Here is a 24,547-nt window from a genome sequence, read left to right as displayed (position 1 = left end):
GGTTTCCACGCTCACGCTCACGTTCTCCCCCCCTCTCCTCTCTCCCCTCTCCTCCCCTTGCCCTCCCCCGCGCCCCCCTCTCTCATTACCTGTGCTGGCTGTGGTTTCCACGCTCACGCTCACGTTCTCCCCCCTCTCCTCTCTCCTCTCTCCTCTCCTCCCCTTGCCCTCCCCCGCGCCCCCTCTCTCATTACCTGTGCTGGCTGTGGTTTCCACGCTCACGTTCTCCCCCCTCTCCTCTCTCCCCTCTCCTCCCCTTGCCCCTCCCCCGCACCCCCCTCTCTCATTACCTGTGCTGGCAGTGGTTTCCACGCTCACGTTCTCCCCCCTCTCCTCTCTCCCCTCCCCTCTCCTCCCCTTGCCCTCCCCCGCGCCCCCTCTCTCATTACCTGTGCTGGCTGTGGTTTCCACGCTCACGTTCTCCCCCCTCTCCTCTCTCCCCTCTCCTCTCCTCCCCTTGCCCTCCCCCGCACCCCCTCTCTCATTACCTGTGCTGGCTGTGGTTTCCACGCTCACGTTCTCCCCCCTCTCCTCTCTCCCCTCCCCTCTCCTCCCCTTGCCCTCCCCCGCGCCCCCTCTCTCATTACCTGTGCTGGCTGTGGTTTCCACGCTCACGCTCTCCCCCCTCTCCTCTCTCCCCTCTCCTCTCCTCCCCTTGCCCTCCCTCGCGCCCCCTCTCTCATTACCTGTGCTGGCTGTGGTTTCCACGCTCACGTTCTCCCCCCTCTCCTCTCTCCCCTCTCCTCTCCTCCCCTTGCCCCTCCCCCGCGCCCCCTCTCTCATTACCTGTGCTGGCTGTGGTTTCCACGCTCACGCTCACGTTCTCCCCCTCTCCTCTCTCTCTCCCTCTCCTCCCCTTGCCCTCCCCCGCGCCCCCTCTCTCATTACCTGTGCTGGCTGTGGTTTCCACGCTCACGCTCACGTTCTCCCCCCTCTCCTCTCTCCCCTCTCCTCTCCTCCTCTTGCCCTCCCCGCGCCCCCTCTCTCATTACCTGTGCTGGCTGTGGTTTCCACGCTCACGCTCACGTTCTCCCCCCTCTCCTCTCTCCCCTCCCCTCTCCTCCCCTTGCCCTCCCCCGCACCCCCTCTCTCATTACCTGTGCTGGCTGTGGTTTCCACGCTCACGCTCACGTTCTCCCCCCTCTCCTCTCTCTCCTCTCCTCCCCTTGCCCCCCCTCCTCCCCGTGCCCCCTCTCTCATTACTGTGCTGGCTGTGGTTTCCACGCTCACGCTCTCCCCCCTCTCCTCTCCCCCCTCTCCTCTCCTCCCCTTGCCCTCCCCGCGCCCCCTCTCTCATTACCTGTGCTGGCTGTGGTTTCCACGCTCACGTTCTCCCCCCTCTCCTCTCTCCCCTCTCCTCTCCTCCCCTTGCCCTCCCCCGCGCCCCCTCTCTCATTACCTGTGCTGGCTGTGGTTTCCACGCTCACGCTCTCCCCCCTCTCCTCTCCCCCCTCTACTCTCCTCCCCTTGCCCTCCCCGCGCGCCCCTCTCTCATTACCTGTGCTGGCTGTGGTTTCCACGCTCACGCTCACGTTCTCCCCCCTCTCCTCTCCCCTCTCCTCTCCTCCCCTTGCCCTCCCCCGCGCCCCCTCTCTCATTACCTGTGCTGGCTGTGGTTTCCACGCTCACGTTCTCCCCCCTCTCCTCTCTCCTCTCCTCCCCTTGCCCTCCCCGCGCCCCCTCTCTCATTACCTGTGCTGGCTGTGGTTTCACGCTCACGCTCACGTTCTCCCCCCTCTCCTCTCTCCCCTCTCCTCCCCTTGCCCTCCCCCGCGCCCCCTCTCTCATTACCTGTGCTGGCTGTGGTTTCCACGCTCACGCTCACGTTCTCCCCCCCTCTCCTCTCTCCCCTCCCCTCTCCTCCCCTTGCCCTCCCCCGCGCCCCCTCTCTCATTACCTGTGCTGGCTGTGGTTTCCACGCTCACGCTCACGTTCTCCCCCCTCTCCTCTCCCCTCTCCTCCCTTGCCCTCCCCCGCGCCCCCTCTCTCATTACCTGTGCTGGCTGTGGTTTCCACGCTCACGCTCACGTTCTCCCCCCCTCTCCTCTCTCCCCCCTCTCCTCTCTCCCCCCCTCTCCTCCCCTTGCCCTCCCCCCCGCGCCCCCTCTCTCATTACCTGTGCTGGCTGTGGTTTCCACGCTCACGCTCACGTTCTCCCCCCTCTCCCCTGTCCTCTCCTCCCCTTGCCCTCCCCCGCGCCCCCCTATCTCATTACCTGTGCTGGCTGTGGTTTCCACGCTCACGCTCACGCTCTCCCCCCTCTCCTCTCCTCCCCTTGCCCTCCCCCGCGCCCCCTCTCTCATTACATGTGCTGGCTGTGGTTTCCACGCTCACGCTCACGTTCTCCCCCCTCTCCTCTCTCCCCTCTCCTCTCCTCCCCTTGCCCTCCCCCGCGCGCCCCTCTCTCATTACCTGTGCTGGCTGTGGTTTCCACGCTCACGTTCTCCCCCCTCTCCTCTCTCCCCTCTCCTCTCCTCCCCTTGCCCTCCCCCGCGCCCCCTCTCTCATTACCTGTGCTGGCTGTGGTTTCCACGCTCACGCTCACGTTCTCCCCCCTCTCCTCTCCCCCCTCTCCTCTCTCCCCTCTCCTCTCCTCCCCTTGCCCTCCCCCGCGCCCCCTCTCTCATTACCTGTGCTGGCTGTGGTTTCCACGCTCACGCTCACGTTCTCCCCCCTCTCCTCCCTCCCCTCTCCTCCCCTTGCCCTCCCCCGCAGCCCCTCTCTCATTACCTGTGCTGGCTGTGGTTTCCACGCTCACGCTCACGTTCTCCCCCCCTCTCCTCTCCCCCCTCTCCTCTCTCCCCTCTCCTCTCCTCCCCTTGCCCTCCCCCACACCCCCTCTCTCATTACCTGTGCTGGCTGTGGTTTCCACGCTCACGCTCACGTTCTCCCCCCTCTCCTCTCCCCCCTCTCCTCTCTCCCCTCTCCTCCTCCTCCCCTTGCCCTCCCCCACACCCCCTCTCTCATTACCTGTGCTGGCTGTGGTTTCCACGCTCACGCTCACGTTCTCCCCCCTCTCCTCTCTCCCCTCTCCTCTCCTCCCCTTGCTCTCCCCCGCGCCCCCTCTCTCATTACCTGTGCTGGCTGTGGTTTCCACGCTCACGCTCTCCCCCCTCTCCTCTCCCCCCTCTCCTCTCTCCCCTCTCCTCTCCTCCCCTTGCCCTCCCCCGCGCCCCCTCTCTCATTACCTGTGCTGGCTGTGGTTTCCACGCTCACGCTCACGCTCTCCCCCCTCTCCCCTCTCCCCTCCCCTCTCCTCCCCTTGCCCTCCCCCGCGCCCCCTCTCTCATTACCTGTGCTGGCTGTGGTTTCCACGCTCACGCTCACGCTCTCCCCCCTCTCCTCTCTCCCCTCTCCTCTCCTCCCCTTGCCCTCCCCCGCGCCCCCTCTCTCATTACCTGTGCTGGCTGTGGTTTCCACGCTCACGCTCACGTTCTCCCCCCCTCTCCGCTGTCAGGGTGACCGTGTACTTTGTTCCCTTCTCCAGCCCGGTCACCTTCACCCTGTCCCCTTTTCCGGGGACCTTCAGCTTCCTGTCCTTCCTGTTAGGGGCCACCAGTGTCACTGAGTAGCGATCGGGAGGGGACAGGGGTCTCTCCCATCTCAGGACGAAAGTGGTGGTGGTGACGTCTGTCACACGGAGTCCTTGGGTAATCTCATATCCTAAAGAGGGGGGGGGGGGAATATGGAGTGAACTTTAGGCCTGGAACCTCTAGGACTAGCACAGGGGGTTATATACAGAGGCCTAGCACCTCTAGGACTGGCACAGGGGATATACAGAGCCTAGCACCTCTAGGACTGGCACAGGGTGATATATACAGAGCCTGGCACCTCTAGGACTAGCACAGGGGATATACAGAGCCTGGCACCTCTACGACTAGCACAGGGGGTTATATACAGAGCCTGGCACCTTTAGGACTGGCACTGCGGGATATACAGAGCCTGGCACCTCTAGGACTGGCACCGCAGGAGATAGAGAGCCTGGCACCTCTAGGACACAAACATACTTACTTGTAGTAACAGTGATAGAGGTCTCGGGTGTTAGCGCCTGCCCTTTGCGGGGTGTCACATACACCAGATACTCCTCTCCGGGGTCCAGGCCGGTCTGACAGAACGAGGTGAGAGACCCGTTTATATAGCTCGTTATTACCTCGTTCTCCTCTTTCTGCGGGACACCAAGATTAGAGTGTCAGCTCTGCACGCCAGAGACCCCGTGCGTGTATATTATATATATATATATACACATACATACATACACACACACCACTATTATCCTGAAAAGAGTGTCAGCTCTGCACGCCAGAGACCCCGTGCGTGTATATTATATATATATACACATACATACACACATGCACACACACCACTATTATCCTGAAAAGAGTGTAAGCTCTGCGCGCCAGAGACCCCGTGCGTGTATATTATATATATATACACATACATACATACACACACACCACTATTATCCTGAAAAGAGTGTCAGCTCTGCGCGCCAGAGACCCCGTGCGTGTATATTATATATATATATATACACATACATACATACATGCACACACACCACTATTATCCTGAAAAGAGTGTCAGCTCTGCGCGCCAGAGACCCCGTGCGTGTATATTATATATATATACACATACATACACACATGCACACACACCACTATTATCCTGAAAAGAGTGTCAGCTCTGCGCGCCAGAGACCCCGTGCGTGTATATTATATATATATACACATACATACACACATGCACACACACCACTATTATCCTGAAAAGAGTGTAAGCTCTGCGCGCCAGAGACCCCGTGCGTGTATATTATATATATATACACATACATACACACATGCACACACACCACTATTATCCTGAAAAGAGTGTCAGCTCTGCGCGCCAGAGACCCCCGTGCGTGTATATTATATATATATACACATACATACATGCACACACACCACTATTATCCTGAAAAGAGTGTCAGCTCTGCACGCCAGAGACCCCGTGCGTGTATATTATATATAATATATATATATACACATACATACATGCACACACACCACTATTATCCTGAAAGAGTGTCAGCTCTGTGGGTTAGTACCTTAGGTTTAAATGCAATCTTGGTAGGAATCGGGGGGGTTTTGTGGGGTGTCCCATTGCAGGGTGACTGCAGTCTCCTCCTGTGATGTCACACGCAGGCCCGTGACCTCTGTGACCTCTATGACCACTACAAGAGAGGGGGAGATTCAACACCTCTTAGGTTAAGACAGTGATACAGAGCCTGGCACCTCTAGGACTGGCACAGGGGGTTATATACAGAGCCTGGCACCTCTAGGGCTGGCACAGGGAGTTATATACAGAGCCTGGCACCTCTAGGGCTGGCACAGGGGGTTATATACAGAGCCTGGCACCTCTAGGGCTGGCACAGGGGGATATACAGTTTGGCACCTCTAGGGCTGGGACAGGGTGATATATACAGAGCCTAGCACCTCTAGGGCTGGCACAGGGGGATATACACAGCCGTGCACCTCTAGGGCTGGCACAGGGGGATATACAGGGCCTGGCACCTCTAGGACTGACACAGGGGGATATACAGAGCCTGGCACCTCTAGGGCTGGCACAGGGGGTTATACAGAGCCTGGCACCTCTAGGGCTGGCACAGGGGGATATACAGAGCCTGGCACCTCTAGGACTGGCACAGGGGGTTATATACAGAGCCTGGCACCTCTAGGGCTGGCACAGGAGTATATACAGAGCCTGGCACCTCTGGGACTGGCACAGGGGGTTATATACAGAGCCTGGCACCTCTAGGGCTGGCACAGGAGTATATACAGAGCCTGGCACCTCTAGGGCTGGCACAGGGGGTTATATACAGAGCCTGGCACCTCTAGGGCTGGCACAGGGGGTTATATACAGAGCCTGGCACCTCTAGGGCTGGCACAGAGTATATACAGAGCCTGGCACCTCTAGGGCTGGCACAGGGGGATATACAGTTTGGCACCTCTAGGGCTGGGACAGGGGGATATACAGAGCCTGGCACCTCTAGGACTGGCACAGGGGGATATACACAGCCGTGCACCTCTAGGGCTGGCACAGGGGGATATACAGAGCCTGGCACCTCTAGGGCTGGCACAGGGGGATATACAGAGCCTGGCACCTCTAGGGCTGGCACAGAGGGATATACAGAGCCTGGCACCTCTAGGGCTGGCACGGGGATATACAGGGCCTGGCACCTCTAGGGCTGGCACAGGGGGATATACAGAGCCTGGTACCTCTAGGGCTGGCACAGGGAGATATACAGAGCCTGGCACCTCTAGGGCTGGCACAGAGGGATATACAGAGCCTGGCACCTCTAGGGCTGGCACAGGGGGATATACAGGGCCTGGCACCTCTAGGGCTGGCACAGGGGGATATACAGAGCCTGGCACCTCTAGGGCTGGCACAGGGGGATATACAGAGCCTGGTACCTCTAGGGCTGGCACAGGGAGATATACAGAGCCTGGCACCTCTAGGGCTGGCACAGAGGGATATACAGGGCCTGGCACCTCTAGGACTGGCACAGGGGGATATACAGGGCCTGGCACCTCTAGGACTGGTGCAGTAGATCGTGGATGGCGATGCAGCTGCCTTGGAAAAAGCGTGGGACTCACCCTCTCCACAATTGATGCCTCCGTAGCCCTTCCTACACACGCAGGTCCCGTTCGCACACCTCCCATGTCCGCTGCAGTCCTCCGGGCAGGTTCTGGTCCCGCAGACCGGTCCGGTATAACCCGGGTCACACGTGCACCTCCCGCTTACACACTGACCGTTCCCGTTGCAGTTCTTGGGGCAGGTTCTGGTTCCACAGTCCGGCCCGGTGAATCCAGAATTACAGACACAGACGCCGTTCTCACACCGACCGTGGTCCTGACAGTTATCTGAGCAGGTTCTGGATCCACAGTCCAGACCACTAAATCCAGAGTCACAGACACACTTCCCATCATCACATGTTCCCCCGGTTCTGACAGTTATCTGGACAGGTTCTGGATCCACAGTCCAGACCACTAAATCCAGAGTCGCAGACACACTTCCCATCATCACATGTTCCCCGGTTCTGACAGTTATCTGGACAGGTTCTGGATCCACAGTCCAGACCACTAAATCCAGAGTCGCAGACACACTTCCCATCATCACATGTTCCCCGGTTCTGACAGTTATCTGGACAGGTTCTGGATCCACAGTCCAGACCACTAAATCCAGAGTCGCAGACACACTTCCCATCATCACATGTTCCCCGGTTCTGACAGTTATCTGGACAGGTTCTGGATCCACAGTCCAGACCACTAAATCCAGAGTCGCAGACACACTTCCCATCATCACATGTTCCCCGGTTCTGACAGTTATCTGGACAGGTTCTGGATCCACAGCCCAGACCACTAAATCCAGAGTCGCAGACACACTTCCCATCATCACATGTTCCCCGGTTCTGACAGTTATCTGGACAGGTTCTGGATCCACAGTCCAGACCAGTGTATCCAGAATCACAGATACAGACTCCGTCATCACATCTTCCCTGGCTCTGACAGTTATTGGGACAGGTTCTGGATCCACAGTCCAGACCAGTGTATCCAGAGTCACAAATACATACGCCGTTTTCACACTGGCCTCGGTTATGACATTCTTTGGGGCAGGTTCTGGATCCACAGTCCAGACCAGTGTATCCAGAGTCACAAATACACATGCCGTCTTCACACTGGCCTCGGTTATGACATTCTTTGGGGCAGGTTCTGGATCCACAGTCCAGACCAGTGTATCCAGAATCACAGAGGCAGACTCCCTCTTCACAATAACCTTGGTTATTACAGTTATTGGGGCAGGTTCTGGATCCACAGTCCAGCCCAGAAAATCCAGAATTACAGATACAGACTCCATCATCACACCTGCCTCTATTTTGACAATTGCTGGGACAGGTTCTAGATCCACAATCCAGTCCAGTATATCCAGAATCACAAATACACAACCCATCTTTACACTGGCCTCGGTTCTGACAGTTATTGGAGCAGATTCTGGATCCGCAATCTGGTCCGGTGTACCCCGGAGAGCACACACAGCTCCCCCTAATGCAGCGTCCATGTTTGTTACACCCTACCGGACAGGTTCTGATCCCACAGACAGGTCCGCTAAACCCAGCATCACACACGCACCTCCCATTCACGCACACCCCACTCCCACTGCAGTTCTTGGGGCAGGTTCTGGATCCACAGTCTGGCCCGGCAAATCCAGCGCCACAAACGCAAACTCCGTCTTCACACCTGCCATGGCTGTTGCAATTGTTGGGGCAGGTTCTAGATCCACAGTCCAGGCCCGTGTATCCAGGATCACAGACACACTTCCCATCGTCACACTTGCCCCGGTTCTGGCAGTCGTCGGGCAGGTTCTAATCTCGCAGTCCGTTCCAGTGAATCCAGAATCGCAGACGCACTCGCCGTCCTCACACCGCCCTCGCCTCTCACACTCTGGAGAGCAGATGCGGATCCCACAGTCAATCCCGATAAATCCTGGGTCGCACACGCATGACCCGGACACACAGAGGCCCTGCTCGTTACAATCCTCCGGGCAGCTACTGGATCCACAGTCCAGACCAAAAAATCCAGAATCGCAGACACAGACTCCGTCAAAACACTTGCCTTGATTGTGGCAATCATTGGGGCAGGATCTAGAACCACAGTCCAATCCGGAAAATCCAGAATCGCAGGCACAGACTCCGTCTTCACACCTGCCCTGGTTCTGGCAGTTCTTGGGGCACGTTCTAGATCCACAGTCCAAACCAGAAAATCCAACGTTACAGACACAGACTCCGTCTTCACACTGACCTTGGTTCTGGCAGTTCTTGGGGCATGTTCTAGATCCACAGTCCAAACCGGAAAATCCAGAATCACAGACACAGCTTCCCTTAACACACTTGCCCCGGTTCTGACAGTTCTTGGGACATGTTCTAGATCCACAGTCCAGACCAGAAAATCCAGAATCACAGACACAGACTCCGTCTTCACATCTGCCCCGGTTCTGGCAGTTCTTGGGGCACGTTCTAGATCCACAGTCCAAACCAGAAAATCCAACGTTACAGACACAGACTCCGTCTTCACACTGACCTTGGTTCTGGCAGTTCTTGGGGCATGTTCTAGATCCACAGTCCAAACCGGAAAATCCAGAATCACAGACACAGCTTCCCTTAACACACTTGCCCCGGTTCTGGCAGTTCTTGGGACATGTTCTAGATCCACAGTCCAACCCAGAAAATCCAACGTTACAGACACAGACTCCGTCTTCACACCTGCCCCGGTTCTGGCAGTTCTTGGGCATGTTCTAGATCCACAGTCCAAACCGAAAATCCAGAATCACAGACACAGCTTCCCTTAACACACTTGCCCCGGTTCTGGCAGTTCTTGGGGCAAGTTCTAGATCCACAGTCCAACCCAGAAAATCCAGAGTCACAGACACAGACTCCGTCTTCACACCTGCCCCGGTTCTGGCAGTTCTTGGGGCAAGTTCTAGATCCACAGTCCAACCCAGAAAATCCAGAGTCACAGACACAGACTCCGCCTTCACACCTGCCCTGGCTGTGGCAGTTCTTGGGGCAAGTTCTAGATCCACAGTCCAACCCAGAAAATCCAGAGTCACAGACACAGACTCCGCCTTCACACCTGCCCTGGCTGTGGCAGTTCTTGGGGCAAGTTCTAGATCCACAGTCCAGCCAGAAAATCCAGAGTCACAGGACACAGACTCCGCCTTCACACCTGCCCTGGTTGTGGCAGTTCTTGGGGCAAGTTCCAGATCCACAGTCCAGACCGCTGTACCCCTCAAAGCAGATGCACCGGCCCTTCACACATCGGCCCTGGTCATGGCAATCTTCAGGGCATGTCAGTAGCTGGCATCTCTCCCCCATGTACCCATCTCTGCAATGGCACTGCCCATCCACACAGGTACCACGACCATCACCGCCGCAGCCCCGGGCAGGATTCAGAGGGCTGGGAGCAGGAGGGGGCAGCGAGACTGGCAGGGTCATCTGAGAGAGAGAGAGAGAGAGAGAGAGAGAGAGAGAGAGAGAGAGAGAGAGAGAGAGAGAGAGAGAGAGAGAGAGAGAGAGAGAGAGAGAGAGAGAGAGAGAGAGAGAGAGAGAGAGGTGGGATAGGAGAGAGAAGAGAGAGATGGGATGGGAGAGAGAGAGAGAGAGAGAGAGAGGGATGGGAGAGAGAAAGATATGGGATGGGAGAGAGGGAGAGAGAGAGAGGGGGGGATGGGAGAGAGGGAGAGAGAGACAGAGAGATGGGAAGAGAATGGATGGGAGAGAGGGGAGAGAGAGAGAGATGGGATGGGAGAGAGGGAGAGAGAGACAGAGAGATGGGGTGGGAGAGAGGGAGAGAGAGACAGAGAGATGGGATGGGAGAGAGAAAGAGAGAAAGAGGGAGAGAGAGATGGGATGGGAGAGAGGGAGAGAGATGGGAGAGGGAGAGAGAGATGGGATGGGAGAGAGGGGGAGAGAGATGGAATGGGAGGGAGAGAGAGAAAGATGGGATGGGAGAGAGGTAGAGATGGGATGGGAGAGAGAGAGAGAGAGAGAGAGAGAGAGAGAGAGAGAGAGAGAGAGAGAGAGAGAGAGAGAGAGAGAGAGATGGGATGGAAGAGAGGGAGAGAGACAGAGAGATGGGATAGGAGAGTGGGAGAGAGAGAGATGGGATGGGAGAGAGGGAGAGGAGACAGAGAGAAGGGATGGGAGAGAGGGAGAGAGAGATGGGATGGGAGAGAGGGAGAGAGACAGAGAGAAGGGATGGGAGAGAGGGAGAGAGCGATGGATGGGAGGGAGGGAGAGAGAAAGAGAGATGGGAGAGAGAGAGAGAGGGGGGGGGGAGAGGGAGAGAGAGATGGGATGGGAGAGAGGGAGGAAGAGGGAGAGAGAGATGGGATGGGGAGAGAGGGAGAGAGGGATTGGAGAGAGGGAGAGAGAGATGGGATTGGGGAGAGGGAGAGAGAGATGGGATTGGGGAGAGGGAGAGAGAGATGGGATGGGAGAGAGGGAGAGAGAGATGGGATGGGAGAGAGAGTGAGAGATGGGATGGGAGAGAGGGAGAGAGAGATGGGATGTGAGAGAGGGCGAGAGAGAGAGAAGGGGAGAGAGAGGGCGGGAGAGAGGGGGAGGGGGAGAGAGAGAGGGGGAGACAGAGGGGGAGAGAGAGAAGGGGGAGAGAGAGAGAGGGAGGGAGAGAGGTATAAAAGAAGAGTTACTGTCTGTTAGGTGTAGCAGTTTCAGAAGCACAGCACACAGAGTCCATCCCAGGGATAACATTACATAATAATCTTACATGTATTACTAGTAACGATCATCACAAATTCATGGACGTTCTAAAGTAATCTATCTGTCCCGAGACCGACGGCCTGTGAGAGACGGCCTGTGAGAGACGGCCTGTGAGAGACTCTGAGAGAGACGGCCTGTGAGAGATGGCCTGTGAGAGAACGGCCTGTGAGAGACGGCCTGTGAGAGACGGCCTGTGAGAGACGGCCTGAGAGAGACGGCCTGTGAGAGACGGCCTGTGAGAGACGGCCTGAGAGAGACGGCCCTGAGAGAGACGGTGTGTAACAGGGGACTTATCCCTGTTCACAAATGTGCCTCTAATCCAGCAGTGTGGTGGTTAACTGCTGGTAGGCAATTAACTAACACCACCTGCCTGATTTAGATGGCTTAAAAAAACCTGCCTTTGAGACAGGAAGTGACTCCTTAGCTCACGTGTGAGCTGAACTTTGGAGACAGAGCAGAGGTTCTTGAGTCTCCCAGGAGAGACTGACCAAGAGAACACAGGTCTCTGGAGTCTGACCATGTCTTGAGCTCTGCCAGAAGACACAGCAGAGCTGCTTCCAAGACACAGGGGAAACTTCTAAACCTGAATGCTGACAAACCCTGAAGAAAAGGTAGCAACCAGGGACAGAGAAGATTTTCCCTCCCAAACTACAAGGAACAGATAAAACTTTTATTACAAGACTTTTTATATCTGTTCATTTCATGCTATGTGTTTGGAGGCTGGGAGACATGCTTAACTAAGGGAGTTGTGAATTGCATAGTATTTCACTAGAACCCACTCCAAGTGAATAGCAGCTGTGTTTCCCCCTTGTTTGGATGGTTCCTGATGTTAAGGAAAAGGCACAATAAAGCCTCGTTATAATTTCACCTTATAAAGTCTTCAATTGTGTACCTCTGTGAACGTCTGTCTACATATGTGTCAGAAGTGGATGGAGAGGTCGTCTTGTGACGTTAGAAAGGACCGGAGATTTTTCTGTGAATTTTTTTTATGCTTTTTGCCTACAAACAGTCTGAGCAACTTAAAAAAAAAAAAAAAAAACTCTCAGGCAGCAGACGGACAGAATTAAAGTGATACACACCCACTGCACTGAAACCCCAATCCCAAGAGGAGAGAGACTGCTGAAGCAGCTAAACCTTATTTGCCTATCACAAAGTGTAATATGGTCATTGAAATAGGGGTTTTGCCATCCAGTCATAGTCAGGGTTTAAGAAGGGAGTCAGCCCTTAAAAAGGGATAGGTGTTTGTTGTTTTCAAAAGTTTCGCTGAAGCAGTGAATACAGATGGTGACCCACGAGCGGTACTGATTTTACAAATAAAGGTTGCCACACCGCATAGGACTACAAGCTGTGAATGGAGTATATGCAGAAAAGTGTGAAAAATTGATGTAAGACTGTGCTGAAGCAGGGGAATTTTTAGCAAACAAATGCTGAGTGTAAAATTGCCCTAGAGGGGAAAAAGGGATTGCTGAACTGTGTAAAAGGTATTCCAAAGCCAATTGCTGAGTGTTGAGTCACCCTGCCGGGAGTGAAAGAAATATTCCACTGCAAAGAATGTTTTTTTTTCTGCAAGTAAAAAAAAGTCTGCCTATATATCTTGGGAGCAAAACAAGACACCCAAAGTGTGAAGTGTGAATGCCATAATACCCAAGGATGAGACTGAAAATTACTGAACTCAAGCAGAAAACCAAATTCTGTTGCTGAAGCAGAGAGATTGCACCTAGCAAGTAAATGGTGTAAAGCAAACAGAAGTTTTTACCTAGCAACTACACATTCAGCATACCTAATGAGAGATTATACCTAGCAAGTAAATGGTGTAAAGCAAATAGACTTTTTTACCTAGCAACTGCACATCTTGTATACCCGATGAGAAAATGCATGCACAGTACTGCTGATATTGTAAAACTTATCCAAGAAAGAAAAATTCTACATAGATGCCTGTGAGAGCTACGACCTCTACAAGCAAAATATGCCACCTGTAGGACTACCACAATTGGGGGTTCTAGCAAATACAGTGGCAACAGCTGCAATAGCGCCTCCTGAGGTCAGGAAGAAAATTACACTTGATAGCCTAAAAATGGAGGACAAGATGCAGCGTTCCTGTAATGAACCCTACCCAACAGAAGAGTGGCCCTTCCAGTCCAATAAAGAGGAAGACATCTCTTACGGGGAACCCGAACCGAGTCACACCCACAAAACACCCCAAGAATGGTGGGGGTGCCTGAACTCGGCACGAACAGAAAAGACCGCTCCCTTTGATGACGAATATGATCAGCAGGAGACAGAGCGGGAGCAGTGGATCACCGAATATTTCCGTCAGCTATTACAGTTGCAAGAAAAGCCGGGTGGATCCAGTGACGCTGCTAAAATTTCAAATAAAAAGAGACCCCAGTATTCCTGATGGGACGGAGTAATCCAAAACAAAAAAGCGGAAAAAGAAAAAGAAAAGCGGTTCTTCACTTACCGTGCAAAGAACAGACACGTCCGCAGATCCTGTGGAGGAAAAGGGGGACCGAGTTGCCCTGCAGCCTAGAGAAAATGGAGAATTCGTCCCGCGGATAACCGAATATCCAGAGGGCCCAAGGCAGAAATCGTGTACCCCAAAGAAGTGTCTGTCCGGTGCCAACAGTGAGGAACCCTGAACCAGTCATCCCAGGGAAGCGGAGACAGAACCAGTGAGTGACGATCCCTTGACCAGCCCTGAAGACGCCCTGAAAATTGCCAGGCGTGACTGTGATCTACTTCGAGAACAATTGAAACTTGAGAGAGCAGATAATGCTGAGTTACAGATGACGGTGCTCGCAATGTACTCTGAATCTGGGACAGAATTGGACGATCTCAAGACTGAGCTAGATACTGCAAAGGCTACTATTTCCTCCATGGATGTAAAGCAGAGCCAATCTGATAAAATGGTGACTCAGCTGAAGCGGAAGTATGAGGAGGCACTGAAGCAGATGACAGTCTTCCAGCAAGAGGTTCACACTCTTCGCATAGAGCTGAATGCCTCACAACAGGAGGTCAATAGTGTCTGGATAGAGGTGGACGTATCTCAGAAAGAGGTTCAGACACTCCGCAGAGCACTGGATGCCTCACATCATGAGACCAACAGCTGCCGCACAGACCTGGAAGTTTCCAGAAAGGAACTACACAGTCTCACTGAGGAGCTGGACATTTCTAAAGAAACGATTGTCAATCTTAATACAAATCTCCAAGTCTCCCAGAAGGAGCTTCAGACCCTCAACCTAGAGAAGGATGTCTCACGCCAGGAGAGTGTCAGTCTCAAAGCAGATGTGCCTAAATGGAAGGAGGACTGCAAAGAAGCCCTGAATAGTACAGAGACTGAAAAAGGAGAACATTTAAGATTACAAAAAAAAACCGTAAAACTCAAAGAAGAAAATTTTAATTTGACAAACGACGTCAAGGAAAAAAAATGAAAAGCTGCACGAGCTTAAAAAAATAAATAGACTTTTGGAAGGTGAGAAGTTTGAAGTAGAGCACCGACTGCAGAATCAACTGCAAGGTCTGCGTACGCACCTCGAGAAGGCCGAGGAGAAGCAGCGAACTCTGCAGGATGACAATCTGCAGGCTGTTAAAGAAATTCAAGTGCTGCAGGAACGTCTGATGACCCAGTATGTCCCCGCAAAGCAGCATGAGAAACTGAAGGCTACCCTGAGCATCACCAAAGCAACGCTAAAAGCCAAGCTTAGAATCCAGGTGACGCGGCACAAAAGGGAGCACAAGAAGGTCCAGAAACTGAAACAAGTAACTGTGGCCCAAGCAAAGAAGTTCATAGTGCTTCACAATGCAATAAAAATGTGGAAGCAAGCTCAGAGAAAGCAAAGCATGCAGATAAATTCCCTGAGAAGAGACTTGCAAGATGCACTCAAAAAACAGGGATCTCTCGCGGATGAGATTACAGTCCTACAAGGACAAGTATTGACCCTGACTAAGCATCAGTATCCCACAGCCTCAAAAACCCATGAAGACAAGGGTACAGTGAGAGCTGGGAATACCGCTCATCTGAAAGAAAAGGTTGCAAAATGTGAACCACCTAAACAAGCACTAGCAAAACCTTCAGCCACCCAGCAGGCAACAAAAGAAGGTACACATGCTGAATCAAAACCAGAAGAATCCTTAGCTGATGAAGCTGAAAAGATGGGACATTCTCTGAAAGTGGGTGTGGAATTGCAACTTAATCTAAAAGAGGCTGAACTAGCAACCCCATTGAGTGGGAAAAGGGCAGAGAGACAGCTTCAAGAGTGGAAAACTCAAAGGGCTGTTTTTAAACGCTCTGCAACTGCTGCCATACAGTATGCCTACAATAAGACGAGCACCCGACGCGAGGGAAATCTCATGACCGCGGCACGTAGCATAAAGACTATACTTAGAAAAAGTCCTCCTCGAGCGACTGAGGAGTGCTGATCTCAAGCACCTTCGGGAGGAGACGCGAATAAACTGGAGAAAGGGCTCCAATCCCAGCAGGACTGAGGGTCTCTTCCTCCATCCACTCTCATTCAAGTCATAGAGATATCTAGAATGAGAGTGGGAGGATGGGCTTTGGCCGTGGCAAGCCCGAGCTTCCCACAAACAGGGGAGGTATGTAACAGGGGACTTATCCCTGTTCACAAATGTGCCTCTAATCCAGCAGTGTGGTGGTTAACTGCTGGTAGGCAATTAACTAATACCACCTGCCTGATTTAGATGGCTTAGAAAAACCTGCCTTTGAGACAGGAAGTGACTCCTTAGCTCACGTGTGAGCTGAACTTTGGAGACAGAGCAGGGGTTCTTGAGTCTCCCAGGAGAGACTGACCAAGAGAACACAGATCTCTGGAGCTGACCATGTCTTGAGCTCTGCCAGGAGACACAGCAGAGCTGCTTCCAAGACACAGGGGAAACTTCTAAACCTGAATGCTGACAAACCCTGAAGAAAAGGTAGCAACCAGGGACAGAGAAGATTTTCCCTCCAAACTACAAGGAACAGATAAGACTTTTATTACAAGACTTTTTATATCTGTTCATTTCATGCTATGTGTTTGGGGCTGGGAGACATGCTTAACTACGGGAGTTGTGAATTGCATAGTATTTCACTAGAACCACTCCCAAGTGAATAGCAGCTGTGTTTCCCCCTTTGTTTGGATGGTTTCCTGATGTTAAGGAAAAGGCACAATAAAGCCTCGTTATAATTTCACCTTATAAAGTCTCCATTGTGTACCTCTGTGAACGTCCGTCTACAGACGGCCTGAGAGAGACGGCCTGAGAGAGACGGCCTGAGAGAGACGGGCCTGTGGAGAGACGGCCTGTGAGAGACGGCCTGAGAGAGACGGCCTGAGAGAGACTGCCTGAGAGAGACTGCCTGAGAGCAACGGCCTGTGAGAGACTGCCTGAGAGAGACTGCCTGAGAGAGACGGCCTGAGAGCGATGGCCTGTGAGAGGCTGCCTGAGAGAGACTGCCTGAGAGCGACGGCCTGAGAGAGACGGGCCTGTGAGAGACGGCCTGAGAAAGACGGCCTGTGAGAGACGGCCTGTGAGAGACGGCCTGAGAGAGACGGCCTGTGAGAGACGACTCTGTGAGAGACGGCCTGTGAGAGACGGCCTGTGAGAGACGGCCTGTGAGAGACGGCCTGTGAGAGACGGCCTGTGAGAGACGGCCTGTGAGAGACGGCCTGTGAGAGAGGACGGCCTGAGAGCGACGGCCTGAGAGCGACGGCTTGTGAAATACTGCCTGAGAGACTGCCTGTGAGAGACTGTCTGAGAGCGACTGCCGGTGAGAGACGGCCTGAGAGTGACGGGCCTGAGAGAGACTGCGTGAGAGAGACGGCCTGAGAGAGACGGCCTGAGAGAGACGGCCCTGTGAGAGACGGCCTGAGAGAGACGGCCTTTGAGAGACGGCCTGCGAGAGACGGCCGGTGAGAGACGGCCTGTGAGAGACGGCCTGAGAGCGACTGCCTGAGTGAGACGGCCTGTGAGAGATGGCCTGTGAGAGACGGCCTGAGAGAGACGGCCTGAGAGAGACGGCCGGGTGAGAGACTGCCGGTGAGAGACTGCCGGTGAGAGACTGCCGGTGAGAGACTGCCGGTGAGAGACGGCCTGTGAGAGACGGCCTGAGAGCGACTGCCTGAGAGAGACTGCCTGAGAGAGACTGCCTGAGAGAGAGACTGCCTGGGTGAGAGACTGCCTGTGAGAGATTGCCTGAGAGAGACTGCCGGTGAGAGAATGCCTGTGAGAGACTGCCTGAGAGAGACGGCCTGTGAGAGACAGCCTGCGAGAGACGGCCTGCGAGAGAGACTGCCTGAGAGAGACGGCCTGTGAGAGACGGCCTGTGAGAGACGGCCTGAGAGAGACTGCCTGAGAGAGACTGCCGGTGAGAGACTGCCTGCGAGAGACTGCCTGCCTGAGAGAGACTGCCTGTGAGAGACGGCCTGTGAGAGACGGCCTGCGAGAGACTGCCTGAGAGAGACTGCCTGTGAGAGACTGCCTGAGAGAGACTGCCTGAGAGAGACTGCCTGTGAGGAGACTGCCTGTGAGAGACTGCCTGTGAGAGACTGCCTGTGACGAGACTGCCTGTGAGTATAATGATGCTGAGTATCTATGCACTGATAGTGAGATTTACCGGTCTGCGCGTGGATACACAGCGCTGTATAATGATGCCGAGTATCTATACACTGATAATGATTACACTGCGCTGTATAATGGTGCAGAGTATCTATACACTGATAATGATCGCGCTGCGCTATATAATGATACAGAGTATCTCTATATGATACTCAGCACACCACCGCGCTGTATAGCGATGCTGAGTATCACTTACCTGCGCCGCTCTGCGCGGCTGCACCGCAGGAACGCTAATAATGAACACGCCGCGCTGTATAGCGATGTTGAGTATCACTTACCTGCACCGCTCTGCGCGGGCCCGCACAGCAGGGAACGCTAATATGAACACGCAGCGCTGTATAGCGATGCTGAGTATCACTTACCTGCACCGCTCTGCGCGGCCGCACAGCAGGGAACGCTAATAATGAACACGCCGCGCTGTATAGCGACGCTGAGTATCACTTACCTGCGCCGCTCTGCGCGGCCGCACAGCAGGGAACGCTGCATTGACCCTTTAAATCTCTCACCAACTTCTCTAAAACTTCCAGGCGTTTCAGAAGCGCTCGGACCCCCCCCAGCGTCTGGACAAGGAGGGGGGGAGGAAGGGGCAGGAAGGGTGCTCCCCAGAGAGAGGGCAAGGAGGAGCATGGGGAGGAGAGTGGGCATGGTGAGGGAGAGGGGGGGGGAGACGGCTGGACCACCTGTGAAAGGGAGAAAGAGGGGGAGAAGCGAGAGAGAGGGAGAAGAGAGAAAGGGAGAAGACAGAGGGGGAGAAGAGAGAGAGGGGGGAAGAGAGAGAGGGGGGAGAAGAAAGAGAGGGGGAGAAGAGAGAGAGGGGGAGAAGAGAGAGAGGGGGGAAGAGAGAGAGGGGGGAGAAGAGCGAGAGGGGGGAGAAAGAGAGAGAGGGGGAGAAGAGAGAGAGAGGGGGGAGAAGAGAGAGAGGGGGGAGAGAAGAGAGAGAGAGAAAGAAGAGAGGGGGGAGAAGAGAGAGAGGGGGAGAAGAGAGAGAGGGGGAGAAGAGAGAGAGGGGGGGGGGAAGAGAGAGAGGGGGGAGAAGAGAGAGAGAAAAAAAAGAGAGGGGGAAGAGAGAGGGGAGGTAAAAAAAATAGGGTTGAGAAAAAGACAAAGGAGACGGGTAAGAGAGGGAGAGATAATTACATTGTACAGTATGAAATCATATGTTATGCATGGTCCTGCACATCATCAAGAGAGACCCCGCAGAGCACCGCTCCATTAACCCCTCCCCCTGCCAGAGACCCCCGCAGAGCATCGCTCCATTACCCCCTCCCCTGCCAGAGACCCTGCAGAGCATCGCTCCATTACCCCCGTCCCCTGCCAGAGACCTGCAGAGCATCGCTCCATACCCCCTCCCCTGCCAGAGACCCTGCAGAGCGTCGCTCCATTACCCCCTCCCCTGCCAGAGACCCTGCAGAGCGTCGCTCCATTACCCCCTCCCCTGCCAGAGACCCTGCAGAGCATCGCTCCATTAACCCCTCCCCTGCCAGAGACCCTGCAGAGCGTCTCTCCATTAACCCCTCCCCTGCCAGGAAGTCCCTGCAGAGCGTCGCTCCATTAACCCCTCCCCTGCCAGAGACCCTGCAGAGCATCGCTCCATTACCCCCTCCCCTGCCAGACCCTGCAGAGCGTCGCTCCATTACCCCCTCTCCTGCCAGAGACCCGGCAAAGCGTCGCTCCATTACCCCCTCCCCGGCCAGAGACCCTGCAGAGCATCGCTCCATTACCCCCTCCCCTGCCAGAGACCCCGCAGAGCATCGCTCCATTAACACTTCCCCTGCCAGAGACCCTGCAGAGCGTCTCTCCATTAACCCCTCCCCTGCCAGGAAGTCCCTGCAGAGCGTCGCTCCATTAACCCCTCCCCTGCCAGAGACCCTGCAGAGCATCGCTCCATTACCCCCTCCCCTGCCAGACCCCGCAGAGCGTCGCTCCATTACCCCCTCTCCTGCCAGAGACCCGGCAAAGCGTCGCTCCATTACCCCCTCCCCGGCCAGAGACCCTGCAGAGCATCGCTCCATTACCCCCTCCCCTGCCAGAGACCCCGCAGAGCATCGCTCCATTAACACTTCCCCTGCCAGAGACCCTGCAGAGCGTCGCTCCATTCCCCCCTCCCCCTGCCAGAGACCCTGCAGAGCGTCTCTCCATTAACCCCTCCCCTGCCAGAGACCCTGCAGAGCATCGCTCCATTCCCCCCTCCCCCATGCCAGAGACCCTGCAGAGCGTCTCTCCATTAACCCCTCCCCTGCCAGGGACCCCGCAGAGCGTCGCTCCATTCCCCCTCCCCCTGCCAGAGACCCTGCAGAGCGTCTCTCCATTAACCCCTCCCCTGCCAGGGACCCTGCAGAGCATCGCTCCATTCCCCCCTCCCCCATGCCAGAGACCCTGCAGAGCGTCTCTCCATTAACCCCTCCCCTGCCAGGGACCCTGCAGAGCATCGCTCCATTCCCCCCTCCCCCATGCCAGAGACCCTGCAGAGCGTCTCTCCATTAACCCCTCCCCTGCCAGGGACCCCGCAGAGCGTCGCTCCATTCCCCCCTCCCCCTGCCAGAGACCCTGCAGAGCGTCTCTCCATTAACCCCTCCCCTGCCAGGGAGTCCCTGCTCACACGAAAGACATTACATCGGAATTTGCATCTTATTCTGCGGCTCCCCCGTTTAATTTAATGAAACGCACAGTCTCCGGCGGGGAGAACTGGCGACCGATGAACAGATGTGAGCAGAGGTTGTGCGCTGACGTACAGATGTTTGTGTGCTGACGTACAGATGTTTGTGTGCTGACGTACAGATATTTGTGCTGTTGTGTGCTTGGCTTTGTGCTATACTGTACACCGAGAAAAACATGGCGGCCAATTTTGACGCATTTCGGGCCCCCGCGTGAAGTCTGACACGACCGATTTCCACACGTGTCTCCCGCTGACAGCCACGCTCCATCTCCCACTCTCACCACCCCCCCCCCCCCCGCGGAGACGCGCCGACTCTTTGCGGCTGTGTGCGTGAGTTTCCCCCAAAGTGTTTCCAGACTGAGACCAGTTCCAAACTGGCACCAAGAAAAAGACGACGACGATGTCTGGTTCATCAAAGGAAAATAAAATCCAGCTGGTTTTCAGAAATTCACTCCGGCCTCACTCCGGCCTCACTCCGGCCTCACTCCACGAGACTTTATTAACCTGTCCCTTTCATTCCATAATCGGACTTCGGTTTTGATCCACTACGACTCCACGCAGAACACTTCAGAAATATTGATCTATCCATCGAAATCTTTCGCTCCGGTTTCACTCTGGTTTACAATCAGGAGACTTTATTAATCTGCCCCTTCCGTGGAATTGTATTGCTCCCGTGTACACGGAAGACTTCTATAGATATTGACCAACTCGTGTAAAACATACACTCCGGCTTCACTCCGGCTTCACTCGAGTTCACAACCAGGAGACCTCAGTAAACCCGTCCCTTCCATACAACCTTTGTACTTCAGTTTTTGTCCAACACGATTCCACCCAGAAGACTTAAAAAACATTGATGTACCCATCTAAAGATTTGGCTCAGGTTTCACTCTTGTTTACAACCAGGAGACTTAATAACCGGACCCTTCCATATAACGATATTGCTCCAGTTCCAGTATACACTGAAGACTTCTATAAATATTGATCTACCCTTGTAAAGCCTTTACTCCAGCTTCACACCGGTTTCACTCCAGTTTACAGCCAGGAAACCTCATGAAACCTGCCCCATGCACACTATAATCGTATTCTACTGCTACACACAACTTTAATACATTGATCTACCCTTGTGAAACATTCACTCCGGTTTCCCTCCCGTTTACAACTAGCAGACGTTATTAGCACGGGAAGGACGCTGATCCAGGGAGTAATCCGATTGCCAATTCTTGGCGTCAGGAATGAATTTATTTTCCCCTTATGAGATATCATTGGATGATGTGGCACTGGGGTTTGTGTTTGCCTTCCTCTGGATCAATAAGTAAGTATAGATATAGGATCAAGTATCTGTCGTCTAAATGTAGCATAGGTTGGACTTGATGGACATATGTATTTTTTCAACCCTATCCACTATGCAACTATGTAACTGTATAACTGCATAACTTTGTACCTATGCAACGATGTAAACTATGTATCGATGTAACTATGTAGCCATGTAACTACGTACCTATGCAACGATGTAACTACGTATCGATGTAACTATGTAGCCATGTAACTACGTACCTATGCAACTATGTAACTGTATAACTATGTAACAATGTACCTATATAACTATGCAACTATGTACCCATGTAACTACGTACCTATGCAACTACGTAACAATGTACCTATATAACTATGCAACTATGTACCTACTGTATGTAACTGTGCACCTATGTACCTATGCAACTATGTAACAATGTACCTATATAACTATGCAACTATGTACCTACTGTATGTAACTGTGCACCTACGTACCTATGCAACTATGTAACTGTATAACCATGTAACAATGTACCTATATAACTATGCAACTATGTACCCATGTAACTACGTACATATGCAACTATGTAACTATATAACTATGTAACAATGTACCTATATAACTATGCAACTATGTACCCATGTAACTACGTACCTATGCAACTATGTAACAATGTACCTATATAACTATGCAACTATGTACCTACTGTATGTAACTGTGCACCTATGTACCTATGCAACTATGTACCCATGTAACTACATACCTATGTAACTATGTATCTTCGTACCTGTGTACCTATGCAACTACGTAACATGTACATATGTACCTATGCAACGATGTAACTACGTACATATGTACCTATGCAACTATGTACCCATGTAACTATGCAACTATGTAACTACGTACATATGTACCTATGCAACTATGTAACTACGTACATATGTATCTATGCAACTATGTAACTACGTACATATGTACCTATGCAACTATGTACCCATGTAACTATGCAACTATGTAACTTCGTACATATGTACCTATGCAACTATGTACCAATGTAACTACATACCTATGTAACTATGTATCTTCGTACCTGTGTAACTATGTAACTGTGTACCTATGCAACTACGTCCCCATGTACCCATGCAACTATGTAACTACGTACATATGTACCTATGCAACTATGTACCCATGTACCTATGCAACTATGTACCTACTGTATGTAACTGTGCACCTATATAACTATGTACCCCTGTACCTATGCAACTATGTACCCATGTACCTATGCAACTATGTAACTACGTAACCATGTACATATGTACCTATGCAACTATGTAACTACGTACCATGTACCTATGCAACTATGTAACTACGTACATATGTACCTATGCAACTATGTAACTACGTACCCATGTACCTATGCAACTATGTAACTACGTACATATGGACCTATGCAACTATGTAACTATGTACATATGTACCTATGTATCTTCATACCTGTGTAACTATGCAACTGTGTAACTGCGTACATATGTACCTATGCAACTATGTACCCATGTACCTATGCAACTATGTAACTACGTACATATGTTCCTATGCAACTATGTACCCATGTAACTACAAGCTATGTAACTATGTATCTTCGTACCTGTGTAACTATGTAACTGTGTACCTATGCAACTACGTCCCCATGTACCTATGCAACTGTGTAACTGCGTACATATGTACCTATGCAACTATGTACCTACTGTATGTAACTGTGCACCTATGCAACTATGTACCCATGTACCTATGCAACTATGTAACTACGTAACCATGTACATATGTACCTATGCAACTATGTAACTACGTACCCATGTACCTATGCAACTATGTAACTACGTACATATGTACCTATGCAACTATGTATCCATGCACCTATGCAACTATGTAACTACGTACATATGTACCTATGCAACTATGTAACTACTTACATATGTACATATGTACCTATGCAACTATGTAACTACGTACCCATGTACCTATGCAACTATGTAACTACGTACATATGTACCTATGCAACTATGTAACTACGTACATATGTACCTATGTATCTTCGTACCTGTGTAACTATGCAACTGTGTAACTGCGTACATATGTACCTATGCAACTATGTACCTATGCAACTATGTAACTACGTACATATGTACCTATGCAACTATGTATCCATGTACCTATGCAACTATGTAACTACGTACATATGTACCTATGCAACTATGTAACTACGTACATATGTACCTATGCAACTATGTATCCATGCACCTATGCAACTATGTAACTACGTACATATGTACCTATGCAACTATGTACCCATGTACCTATGCAACTATGTAACTACGTACATATGTACCTATGCAACTATGTATCCATGTACCTATGCAACTATGTAACTACGTACATATGTACCTATGCAACTATGTAACTACGTACATATGTACCTATGCAAATATGTAACTACGTACATATGTACCTATGCAACTATGTATCCATGTACCTATGCAACTATGTACCTACTGTATGTAACTATGCACCTATGCACCTATGTATCCATGTACCTATGCAACTATGTAACTACGTACCCATGTACCAATGCAACTATGTAACTACGTACCCATGTACCAATGCAACTATGTAACTA

At 52.5% G+C, this 24,547-nt stretch overlaps 1 protein-coding gene and 1 pseudogene across 1 annotated transcript; both read right to left on the bottom strand.

Moving 5' to 3' along the window:
• Positions 1 to 5,083: 5,083 nt before the first annotated feature.
• On the bottom strand, positions 5,084 to 8,392 carry LOC142481414 (uncharacterized; the record flags this gene model as incomplete). Its single annotated transcript, XM_075582853.1, has 2 exons — positions 5,084 to 5,209; positions 6,633 to 8,392. A coding segment is annotated over one exon (1,428 nt), but the record flags the coding sequence as incomplete, so codon positions are not given.
• A 2-nt stretch (positions 8,393 to 8,394) lies between these two features.
• Positions 8,395 to 18,599, bottom strand: LOC142481413 (uncharacterized; annotated as a pseudogene).
• Between the last annotated feature and the right edge of the window lie 5,948 nt (positions 18,600 to 24,547).

This window comes from Ascaphus truei, unplaced genomic scaffold (assembly GCF_040206685.1).
Source record: "Ascaphus truei isolate aAscTru1 unplaced genomic scaffold, aAscTru1.hap1 HAP1_SCAFFOLD_2622, whole genome shotgun sequence".
NCBI classification, from domain to species: Eukaryota; Metazoa; Chordata; class Amphibia; order Anura; family Ascaphidae; genus Ascaphus; species Ascaphus truei.
This window is presented reverse-complemented; position numbering and strand designations above follow the sequence as displayed.